The sequence below is a fragment of the Cavia porcellus genome, unplaced genomic scaffold (genome assembly GCF_034190915.1).
Source record: "Cavia porcellus strain 051 isolate PalLab524CR breed Dunkin Hartley unplaced genomic scaffold, mCavPor4.1 scaffold_24, whole genome shotgun sequence".
NCBI lineage: Eukaryota > Metazoa > Chordata > Mammalia > Rodentia > Caviidae > Cavia > Cavia porcellus.
The window spans coordinates 32,314,679-32,327,762 of NW_026947507.1; the positions used below are offsets into that span (position 1 = coordinate 32,314,679).

Sequence of the window (13,084 nt, forward strand, 5' to 3'; positions counted from 1 at the left end):
TAGTGTAGGGCCAGGTATATAACTTCTTGGTAAGTACATTCACTATTATCAATCATCATGACACCTATTCAGCTACCCAGGACCTTTAATACTGGAAAACTTCCCTTAAAGCTGCTTTAATTTCTTGTAGATTCTACTAAACAATATGAGTTAAACTTTGTTACATTGACACAGGACAATTTTAATTTCTCTCCCAAGTAAAGCAGATTTAAACATCTAAAACCAGCCTTTCCTAGTTCCATTGTGGACTGACCCCTGGCCGGTTCATACATTTCCCATGTTCCTTTTATTTCACCATTTACACGTTACCATCCTGGCAGCTGCTTCTGCACACTCTGGTTTGTGAACATGACAAGCAGTAACTTCTCCAGGGTTCATTCCGCTGGTATTGCATGGTGCAAAACACTGTCCTTGCTTCAGAAACTAAACATATGTGAATGCAGCCTGAGATGAATCAGCACTTTTGGTGACTATGTCATCCTGTTGACTTTCACTGAGTTTGCTGTGAAGTTGGAGGCTTTCTTTCCCATATGCTTGCTGTACTATACAACTCAAGGTCCTTTTTTGACCTTGTGCAACCGTTTTTTAATCTAAAGTGTAACATATTACAACCTCTTGCATTTCACATTGTTAACCTGCTCCATTTTTCTGTCTGATGAAATACTGTTTGAATTCTGATTCTGCCATTTAGTATCATCATCCTCTCCCAGCTTTGTGACACCCATTTTTCATAAACTCTTCTTCTGTAGCTTCTGTCATTATTAATTAAAATGTTAAACAGATGGGGACAAAGGAAAGCTTTGCAGTAGGACACTAGAAATGCTCTTCCAAGTTGGTGTGCATCCTTTAATTAGTGCTGTCCAAGTGCCGACATGCTTCCCAACTGTACTAACATAAGTATCATACTTCTCTTCATTTTGCCCACAAGAACTGGATAAAGACCAGGATGAGTCCCTTGTTAAGGCCAATTTACCTTTTCTACTGCATTTGCTTAATCTACTCATTAGTCTTTTAAAATAGGAATCAAATGGGTGTCTGAAATAGGTTTATTCTTAGAAACTTTTGCTGGCTTCCAATAATTGCTGTTCCCCTTCTTAATCACTCTTTAAAAAATGCTCAGAATTAACATCCAGCCCCCTACCCACAGTATAGAAAACTCACTCTTCTTTCTGTATGCCTCTCAAATATATTCTGTTGTTTACTCCTGACAGGAAAAAATAATAAAGGATTAGCACAGTTTGGGAGTCCTTAAAATGGAGTTAGGATGGTGCTGTTAATCAGATCTCAGACACTGGTGGATGAGGTAGACACACCCTCTCTCCAGATACAAGCTGACCCTGACAAGCGATATAATTTCCAAGCCCTTTGTGGTTTAAAGCTATAAATACAGCTGTCATTTTGTAAAACCTTGAAGCACATTTTCAAAACTACTTAAATCTATTTTTTTTCCTGGATCTGGATAACAATCCTAAAATAAATGTTATTTTCTTTGTTCTCAACCAAGTTGATTTTATTCTTGCTTGAAACAGATTTTCAGCACCACATAACAGTGACTGGACAGTCTCGGTGGTGAATCTCTCAGTGCTGTTGAAAAGACAATCTAGCGATGACACAATGTGCCTTGCTAGTTGCTTCCTTATAATGTCTTATTGTCCATAAGTTTCAGTTTCCTCTTAGGAGTGTTTGTTTTTAAAACCGATCTCTATGGTTCCTCTGATTTTAATATGATTAGTTGTGCAACACAGCACACCAGTACACCAAACTCACCTTAGAGGACAGGCAGCTGGGCAATGAGGGATTCATGCTTGGATTTCTCATCTTAAACAGAGTTTAAACAGAAGCCAAGGGGTGTTGAAGGGTTTAAATCTTCTTACATCCCACAAAACTTTTATTTCTCAGGTTTATATACCATAGCAATTTTGGTTTCTGCCAGGCACCACCTTCATTTAGACTTAAGAGGTTTAGATTTAAATACATTTCATAAAGCCCAGGACTGGGGGGGGACGGGGGACAACTTGGTGGTAGGGCGCTTCCCTAGCATGTGTAAGCCTGAATTCAATCCTCAACATCAACAGATAGACAAACAAACAGCAACCAAACCCCAGTTTCTCAAACATAAGACATCTCCTCCAATATTCAGAAGTTTGGGTGGAATTTTATTTTTCATTTTCCAAGTCAACAGATCTTAATTTAACATTAGGTTCCGTTAAGAGAACACGAAGGTACAACACTAGCCACAATAAAGCAGTGATTTGGAGGTCAGCGTTTGCACTGTAGGATGATAATTAATTCCATGGTCCCCTTGCTTTGATGAGAAGTAAATGGGAAAGCAAATGATTCTTGAAATTGCTTCAAAAAGTTCATTTGTTCCTTCTATGCTCAAAGCCTCCCTCTCCTCCATTAAGACAATGAGCCTCTGAAGTCTCCGATAGAATATATATATATATTTGCACACAAAGATTTTCACAGAAGATCACAGAGGTCAATCAGCATTCACAATTCAACTTTCTTTCCACCCCAGTCAGTCACCATGGCCATCTTTCATCCTGGTTCTCCTGGTTGCCTTTTGATGGAGAGGGGTTAGGGTATTGTGCCATTTATTTCTAAGATACTATTCTAGTTGCTTAAATAAGCAAAGACAAACATTCCCCCAAATGATTGAAATTTGTTGGATTTATTTCCTTCTAAAGTTTGTACATTTAACATACACCATATACATATTAATTCCTTCACTATTTTGCATGATTTCTAGTACATAAAAACCATTTTAAATGCAATAATTTTTGTTGTCATGAAACAACAAAATATCCCCAACTTATAAAAACACAGGAACAGTTATATTCATGAACATTTACATAATAGAGAAATGTACTGTATATATCACAGCTTCTATACATATCAGGTGACCCACTTGTCTACAAGGGTTAAGTTTACTTTAATAACAGTGAAATAGGGTAATATTTATATACAGATATTTTAATAAAAATAAAGCAATTGTAAAATGTAAACTTAATTTTCAAAATAGTCTTTAAACACTTTAACAATATCCACATAAATTACTGTTCCATTCAAAAAAGGACCACCATAAATGCCACCGTTTTCTAGATGGCATTTCTTGAATCTGGTAGGTGATTATGAGGAACAGGTTTCTAATACATAATAAGGTACCACTAAGCTTAGCTTACCCAAGTCTGCTAATGCTGACAGTTTGGCCACTAAATAGGATTAGGCTGCTATTTTGCCACTAATTACTTTCACAATTTGCAGGGGACATATGGCACCAGGGCACCAGAACTGCAATGAAACTGAAACGATTGGTGGAGAAAACTCAGAAGGTAAAGAAATGTTCCACACTGTCAATTAGTTTGAGCCACAGTGAATTATAATCCAGCTAATAGGTCGGAAAAGTTAAAGTCTTGTTTTATATTAAAAGATACAAATTACCACCCTTCAGCATGTCCCAGAGTAACCAAGGCTGACAGTATGTGTCCTCCACTTGTGTAAATTTCTGTCCTAGAAATGGGCTCCTGAAACTTGAGGTAGAAGAGGGTGCAGGGAGGCATGTAGGCCTTTACCCAACAGCTCTCATCTGGACAGAACAGAATAGGTGAGCACGTTCATGTTTTGTGACCCTGCCCTTCCCACAGAAATGAAACACTGTTCATTTCTGGAAATCTGGGGGCAAAGGCAAAGATATCATCCAACGCTGGCTGGAGCTCAGGGTGCTGGTTTATTTCTTGCAAAGGCAAAATACATGATCTTTGCTACAGGCAGAAGATTTTTTTCATTACCTTTATCATGTGCCACCCCGAGTGACTCAGTCACGCTCAGAGTTGGTGTCTTGCCTCAGCAGGGTCTACCCATTGGGACAGCTGGATTACTAAAGCATGTGAAACCCAGGATGTGCTGCTTGGTAGAAGCCCAAGTGGAGTGGAAGGCCAGGGGAGAAGCTCCAGAGAGGAGGCATTATCTCCCTTTGTGTGCCCTGCTATTCAGGGTTCACAGCAGTGAGCCTCAGACCTGCACCATGGTCCTTCACTGAGCCTTGTGGCTGGGACTCTCATAAACAAGTGCCTGAAGACTTGCAGACTAAGGGGAAATATTAGGTGAAATTCCACAATTCTCTCCGTTAACCAACCTTTTCAAGAATTGAAGTTAAGGTGCTTATTTTACAACACTATTAGTGAGAGCTTAGCTCTCTACCCTGCAAAGGGAAATGCTCTTGTCACTAGGTTTCTTCTCACTTCTCACTATCTTCACTAGTAGAAAAGTGCTCAACCACTCAGCATTCCTCAATATGAGCTCTCTTGCCAGTACAGCTCAGAAGTGGGTGTGCACTTCTACCGGAAGTGCCTCCTGGCTTGTCCATTGGCAATCCTTTATCAAAGGAATGACCTTCAGAGCAGATGGCTTGGGCACCTTGGAAAATGGTGCTGGATCTTCCCCCACGCTACCGAAGTACTGAGGAATGTTGGAGAGCTGCTGCTTGTGAACCCTCAAGCTGTGGCCCATCAGGATGGATGATAGGTATCCCCTTACTTCTTTGTTAACATTGCAATGCATCAGGGTCAGACAAAAGGGCCCAAATTTCTGCCTGGTCTTTAGAAAACATCCATGATATAGTTTCTACCCCTTAGTTCATCATCTCTTTAGAATACTCCGGCCCTTTGTGTCTAAAGGTCTTTGATTTGTATAACGTAAAACATTCACTGTGTGCATGTGTGCAAGCAAATGGACGCCGAAGTGGGTCCAGACCCATCAGCTTTCTCCCTAGGTACTTAAGGGCTAAGAAACTGGTTCTGAATTTCTCAGGAGCAGAGGACTGAACACATTCATGGCTTACCCTAAATGGAAGGCAGCCTACTAATCCCCTCCACTTCAATTTGGTCTAAATACTCTGGTTCCTATAGCTTGAAAAAGCATCTTAATGGCATTAAAAAATCAACGTGCATATATACTCTGTCCAAAGTGGATATTATTATCCATGTCATATGATTACTTGGCTTTACAGCCTCCATGGCTTTATATTAAAATCCAAACATTTCAAATGACTAAGGCCCAAAATAAAACTTTCATTTTCACTACTTTTTTTTATATGATTTCTGAATCAAAAGTCTGTTTTTTTTTTTCACAAATCACAAATAATTCCTAGAAAGAAATATTCTTGCAGAACTCAGACCCTGCTGATCAGCCACAGGACCAGTCCCCTGCACGTCAAGAACAAATTAGTAAATATATATATATTTGCAAAAATAGTTTGAGGCTGTAGAGTGAATTAAAAAAAAAAACAAAACAAAAACTAAGTGTAACTACCAAGACACTATTGCAGACTGGGGCTGAAGATTACACTCCCACCCCACAATTCCAATTCTCTGAATCAGATACACAGACACGAGGCAGTGTGTTCCAACCAAAGACACTGCCTCAACCACACACTCAAAACACACTCAGTCGCTGCTTTAAATACACCAAACATGCTGGTTAATAAAATTTTAATCTCTAGTTATCTATTTACACTCTATAATATAAGCAATAAAGTCAAACAACTAAGGCCAGTGGCTCTTCTTTGGGGAGAGGCAGGAAAAAAGAGACCTAAGTATAAAAATATTAAATAAAGTTTTAACCTGGTCTTGGAGTCCTTTTACCTGTGATATTCGTTGCTGATTTGTGCAACTGCAAACCTGGAATACAGTACCCCATCTTGGGATGCCCTGATATACTTCAGCATTTGTGATATTTCTTTAAAGAGGGTAAGGATGCGGCACCAGGAGAATGGTTTGAGCTACTGTAAAATATACATAGGTACATAAATGATATGATGGGTACTTATTTAATTCTTCTCAAAGCTATATTTTCTGGACTAATCACAACAATAAAGAATGTGTGCTGTAAGCACCACATTTTGTAATAAGTCCACAATTGTCAGTTCAACTTTAAGTTTAAGTGCTGTTAATACTAAAGTTACTAAAACTGCCCAGGTTGCCTTTTTCCCCCTTTTCTTTTTTTAGTTCCCAAATTATATTGAGCTACCCCCTTGGTGTTGCAGACCATACATTTCAATAGAGTCATACAATTTAGTTCAAAGTCATTTTTGCCCTGGTGATTCACAGCTCAAAAGTGGACTTTCCTAGCATGAACTCTTATTAAAATTTAATCAAAATATCACTTGGATTTAATACAACAATACCAGTATATGTACTCTCAACAACTGCATTATATAATCAGTCCTATGAGGTTTTTACTTGCTTTTCGTATCACACTGGTTATTAAAAACAAAATAGTTTTGATGTACATATACCATATACTCATATACAATCTACATAGTGATGCACATACATACATACATACAACTATAAATACCCACAAATACAACATTGGCACATGACAGAAAGCATTATCTTTGACATCTGACATACTGTCTATACGAATATTTCCAAAAGCCTACAATACAACAAATACACACATAAGTTACAAAGGATGAGCCAAAGAGACCTAAGAAAACCTACTATATATACAATTAACTTGCCATATTTCCTTGCTGTTGCATTCAAGTCAAAAACTGTCATGCAGATTCAAGTACTTGTTGACATTCTCTGAAGACATTCTCTCTGCATGCAATGGGCCAATTACCGTCCTAAGCAGAAGGCTGCCTGCCTGGGGTTGGGTACTATAAGTATAAAAGGAAAGTGACCTTGGCATTAGTCCTTCTTTTAAGTGCAAAAGATAGAAAAGGAATCTGAAAGGAAAAGCAGTGACAAAGTACCTTTGTATCTCTAACAATAATCGATCATAAGATTATTTTGTGGTTATCTCTACAATTCCTGGATGATTTGATGGTGCAAGATGTCAAAACACTGGTGGAGAGAAAAAGAGATCTGCTGACCTTGAAAGAGACATGTCTCCAGCCAGCAGTCTGGCCTGGATGAAAAGGGCAGAATGCTTTGCAGAAAGGTACACCCAGAGGCTCACTGGCCTGCAAAACACACTACTAATCTTTTAGGTAGATATTATTAAGATCCAGAGTTGCACTATCATTCATAAAGTAGACTCTTTTTAAAAACAAGTGTTAGGATGACACACTATTTTTTGGTTTGTTTGTTTTTACAGTGCTAGCTTTACAACTGAAAACATTTTGTCATTTAAAAAGGGGTCATTCTCATCTAAAACTGAGGAAGGTGGCTACTGACATGATGAAAACTTACAGCATGTCCACAAGAACATTAGAGAGATTTGAACCTGCATACCTAAGAAACTTGCTGTGAACTGAGTGAAATAAGAGATGATTACCAGGAAAAATGCTAAAGAATTGAATTTCTGTGGACCATCAACTGAACCCCAAAAGGGCTTGACAGGAAGACAAGGGAGAAGCTGACTTAGTTCTCTGCTTATCGTCAGTGTCTAGGTGTAAAGGCAGAGAAGAGATGTAGCTCAGGGCAAAGCAGGGCTGTGCTTTATCTAAGAACAGCTTTCTGGGCTTTTAGATTATAGGAGGGGCAGTGGGTAAAGACAGCACTGGACAAAAACAGCCAAAAACTCTGTGTACTTGTACTTAGGCAGCAAAAGTCCTCTTTCCCTGTTAGCTATGCAAATTCTCCCCCAACTTTAGAAGTTCAGTGATCTGGCCATCTGGTAAAATACAGACCTGGCTGATCTTTAAAAAGGCAGCCACATTTTCTTCTTCTAGAATTAACTTCCTGTGTCACGTCTGTCTAGGATATAGACCTCAGTATGTCAGTGGGAGAAGCATTTAGGGTCTTACAGACAGTGCAGGACTTCTGCATGAGAAAATGACTTCTACCTTATTTACCTTCTACTTCTTTATGAAAAATGTCACATATCCTCTAAGAACTATTTCTACCAGAGCACTCTCCCACATGTTGGTTTTACTGAGATTAATTAAAATGCACAAAATATTTCTTGGTTTAATTAGACAATGCCAAGACTTAAGTAACTGGTTAAAAAAAACTGTATTTCACAAATGTCTGTAGTCTGCAAATAAAGACTCTGTATGCTAGTAACTAAGGTTGATTGCTGACAAGTCCCTGATACCTCCATGCAAAAGTCAGTATGCAAAGTGAGGGCAAACCCCAAAACACACATGGGTTTCTTACACGGGGCCCTTCCTTGGCCAGTTTGTACCAAGACTATCTCAATGACTTTTCAAGATTTTCTACACTGGAAATTAACATTGAAAGTATGCATCAGAAAAAGAATGATGATTTCCCACATGGAGAGAGATTCCAAGGCCCCTGGGCTCTGAGGTAGGGGTGAGGAGTGAGGTGGGATTGGGTGGCAGGAGTACCTTTCGAAGGGAGGGAGGAGGGCAGCTCCTCTGTACCGTGAATTGTGCAACAGGCTCAAAATAGCTGCAAAAGGAAACACCTTCCATGTCTTTTGACTAGCTACCACTGAGAAGAAATGATCATAACAGAAAAATGGCTGGCTATAGACCAGACTCTCAGGACTCAGTTGAATCAGAGACTGTTTCCAGCCCTGGGATAAATCTTGGCCTGTGACACACAGTGAGAGCAAACAGCATCCTTCCAGAGGCCTCAGAGAAGAGGTGCTTTCAACCAACCCCTGTAGATGGATAGCATCACACGATAGCCATCTGGGATCCTGAGCCACAAAAGAACCTTAAAGTTATCTTAACTGCTGCTTCAAAATCACCCTTGTCATTGGACTATCCATGAGTGTGTCTGGAAGTCTCTGAAGCTAACACTGGTGTGTCCTACAACAGGAACAGTGCTATGGCAGTGCTGATGCTAACCGAGTGTTTTAAGACTACTCTAAACATCAGGAATACTGCAGCAAAGTACCATTCAATATGCATTATATACTCTAAGAAAAATATACATAAACGTTCTATATACATAGATACACACTTGTGGGTAAACACATTCAAGCTATCAGGGATGTCAACTTGTCTTCAGTTACCAAACCTCATAGATCATGTGGTCTAGGTACCTCTCTTTCCCCTCAACTAATATAAATAAGCAGAAAATAAACACTGATAATTCAGATTTCAGGACTGATGGAAATTTGGATTTGGTAAGAAGCTACCAAAATGATTCAGGTGTAGAGGCCACATTGGCAACTAGTGTGTTTCATAGTTTTGAAACATAAATTTAGACATTGCCTTTATCTAAACAAGATAGAGGTTAAGAGTTAAGTTTTTGAAAGGTGTGGTAAAATACCACAAAGCAAGCAACTACAACCATTCAGAGGGGGTGTTTCTTTTCTGTGCACCAACATTGTGAACAGAGGAAGTAAACAATGAAAAATCATGTAAGTAAATGTAAATGTATCATAGAAACACATTACTAGAAATACCATGGTTTTATAGCGGGTTTTCTCTAATCCACTTGGACCACGCTATTCATGCAGAGCAGCTGATTCTTTGGTCATAGTACCTTCAATTTAAAAAAGAAGCAAAAGTAGAGAAAATGTCTGTGGGAGGAAAAAGAATTTCCAGAATGATCTCATTTTGCAGTAGTGTTGTTTGGGCAGATGATAGCTTTGGGGAATTCAGTTACAAGAAGTTTCAGAATCTTCAAATCTGAAACTTCTAAGTCACAGGGGACTGAATTTCCACTCCTTTTTCTTCCTCTAGAAGCAATCATTCTGTTTATCACCTTGAATTTCAAAGGGAACATCATAGACACAGCTCTTGACTGTAAAGGGAATAGGACTATTTTGAGGACATAAAAATGATTTAAAACAGACGAAGAATTTTTAGGAGCAAGTTTAACAGTGACACAGTGCAGTGGCTATCAAAGAGAGTGTGATAAGAAACTAAGAAACTCTGCATATGCAACCAGCAGATTCTCCCATTATCAACCATTTAAACTATTACTTGTAGACTTAGTCTTCAGAATCAATATCCACTGCTGACTAACTGCAGCTGAGTTTTGCTCTCTTGTGTTGTCTTGGCTTAAGCAAAGAACAAAAGGAGCTCCATCTTCCACATTTTGTTAGGAAGACCCCAAAATCCTAACAATCAGGAGATGACCTCATGCCTATCTATCTATATATATGTAGCATAAAAAAGAATCTACCCCTGGGTGGAAGTATGTTATCAACAGAGATGATTATGGATTCCCAGTGTAGACCCCGTGGGAATGAGGTAACAATTTCCTGCAGACTAAACACATGTCTATTGCTGCAGCTACACCAGGAGCGAATTATTGCCACTGTCCTTCAGAAAACAAAATTAACTTGGAATCCAACTGTCCTCAGTCTTCAATGGCAAAGTGACTACTTCCTCCTACCCTTGCTTGGCTGGAATGCCATCCACACTTCAAGCAAACTCCTGTTGTTCCCCAAGCTCTCCAGTCCTGGGTCTTCACACCTCCTGTGCCTGCTCCAGCAGGGTCAGAACTCAATACTAAGTGCTACGGTTCACGCAGGGCTACACCATGTTGGAACGTCTTGATTCCCAGCATTGTGATTCTCACTTAAACATGTGTGAGTATTTAGCTCCTCCTCCGTGACCGGGCAAGGTTTCACATATAAACGCTTATGTTAACTCTGGCTAGAATTTACTAAACTACGAAGTTTGTCCAGTTAAGTGTTTCACAATGGAGTAAATTTTTTAACCTTAAAAAAAAGTATAATGGTTGATTTGAGAATACATAAAACAACTGAGCAGAGTGCAAATAAGAGGAAACCAAAGGAGAAGGGATACAGAATTCATGTTGAAATCATGATCCTCTAACTCCTCACAAAAAGGTGCATTAGTTATCAAATTGCAGAAAATCATCAAAGCAAAGAAATCCAGAGCAAAGACAATCTGTACAGAAACTAACAAAAATGTACAATATAAAAAGTTACTAATGCACCATTTAGTCACAGACTTTTTTTTTTTAATATATTCACGGATTACCAGAAAGATCTTGAAAACCTCTATTTTGCTCCATGACCAGCACTTCCTGGCCTCAGATGGATTCTAAGTAACTTTTTGCTTAATGCCTGGGGTTTCCGGTCGGTGGTCCTTCCTCTCTGACACGTTACGCTTGACCTTGGCAGTGATTGGAGATGAATCTGGGTTGAGTGAAGGACTTGAGTGTGATTTCTTCAGACCAGCAGCCTCGTTTTCATCGTGACTCAGGAGCTGCTTTCCTCCTTCTTTGAGAACGCTGACGTACATTTCATAGCGGGTTTTCTAGGGGCAAAGTCAGAGAAGAGTGGCAGTCAGTAAGCTGTTTACAGAAGCAGATGAGCAGCACACCTTGTATGCTGACTGCCTGCAGACCTCACATGGTTATTGTGCACTTGACTTCATTCCCCAAACTGACAAATTTCTTGGGTATTTACTGGGCACATGAAAGGCAATAGTTACAGAAGATTGATTCAGTGATTCACATGAGAAGTTATCATTTTAGTTACTGTTTGCCCTGTAATACTGGCATGACAGGGAGTGACTGGTTACCAGGGAGAACACACATCCTGAACATCCAGGCACAAAAGGGTCTAAGCCAGGGGCATCATGTCCTCTGGTTTTCAGTGACAGCATGGCTCTTATGGCTCATTCTCTTGTCGCTTGAGTCTCCCCCACATGACCCTGGCCTTGTGTGAACCTAGTCTGGGTATAGTTACTCACTCCCTTTCCTGCTCTTTGTAACTCTGTGTAGATTCATCTGGAAGGATCCTTCCACGGTGACTGCATCTCCAGCCCCCACAATCCCGAAGCTGTTCTGCGTTTCCCTGCACTGCTTTTCTGCTAGGGTTACCTGCTTATCATTCTCACGCTACTATGAGTAATAGTTACCAGGAACATAAAGTCTGAAGAACTTCAAATTATTTTCTGATGCTTATCATATTCGACAGAGTGTCCTTTAGCATCAACTATTTATTATCTGCAAGATTTCAAGCAACGTCTTGACTCCTCTTTGTCCCTTGTGTCTGGGTATCTTTGCTCTGACAGTTGAGAAGGACACTGCAGAGGCTTCTCCATAGCCCTATCTGGTACTGTTTTTGATGTCATTTCTATCCAAGTCACTTATACAGTGTTTTGTGTGAGTATGTATATGTGCGTGTGCGTGTGTGTGCATGTGTGTACACACTTCAAATTAAAGAAAAAAGTTTCCCATTCTTGATTTGATACATTCTAGTCAAAATAAATCTTCCATCATGCTGCTTTGACACATGAACAATTTACAGAAGGCAAAGTGTTTTATTTCTAAACAAAAGAACATGTCAGCTATAAAATGTCTAAACGAAGTCAGGCAAATCTCGTTAAGATTACACATCTTTCAAGGATTTTTCTAATCAGTTCTGTACACGTCAGTTTCAGTTAATCACTGTGAAGTGCTACCTTTCCCATTAAATTTGCTCTGGGTTTGGTGAGTAACAGGTGAGGGTGCAGAGTGCTGGTTGATGAGAGTGCTGTGTATTGCATGTCCACGTGCTGGCTTTAGGTTATTCGTACCAATCCTATACAACTTGTAACATTACTGCTCCTGTTTTAGGTAGGGAACACAGGCAGAGAAGCCACAATAAAAAGCTAGAAATGGAAATTTGAATTGAACCCAGGCAGTGTCACCCATGTTCCTTGAGCTACACTTCCTTAATGGATATGAAAATACAGATATAGGTCCACAGATGTTTCAGGTGTTGTCTGACAGACACGAGTGATCAGTCTATCAGAAGCCATGCTGGACCATTTTTTCTCTTATGTTCCTCCCACCACAAAGGCTGATCTTGAAGACAGCACAGGCCACGTGATATTGTGACCCAGATGATGGAAGGAGACATTTGGGGTTGGAGATTTTTCTCTGCAGCGAAACTGAGGTTTGCTTTCTGAGAAGGGGATAGCCCGTGGAGGAGAAAGTACTAATGTTAGCTTCTTATTACTATCTTTTCTTTCACATAAGCATGATTCCTAAAGCTACTACCCTATAATTTGGGGCAAGAGGCATGAAAAGAAAGGGCAACATGCCAGGCCTTAGGGAAACAGGAAAGACAAAACATGAACAATAAGTTGTTGAGCTCTTGACTCAATGAGCCAGGTCTAACTGTGATTCTACCACCTCTGAACACTTAGGCACAAATGATAAATATGCTTGTGTTATACCTCTGTTCA

The 13,084-nt window shown here is 39.6% G+C and overlaps 1 protein-coding gene across 8 annotated transcripts in view; it reads right to left on the reverse strand.

The window, feature by feature from the left end:
* Positions 1-2,135: 2,135 nt before the first annotated feature.
* The window catches only part of Psd3 (pleckstrin and Sec7 domain containing 3), a 505,243-nt gene continuing 494,294 nt past the window's right edge, over positions 2,136-13,084 (reverse strand). For all 8 annotated transcript variants that reach the window (XM_063234820.1, XM_023561432.2, XM_063234821.1 and 5 more), the window contains one exon: positions 2,136-11,164. In XM_063234820.1, coding sequence (XP_063090890.1) covers positions 10,949-11,164 — 216 coding nt within the window. In that variant the 3' untranslated portion in view covers positions 2,136-10,948. The remainder of the gene's footprint in view (positions 11,165-13,084) is intronic.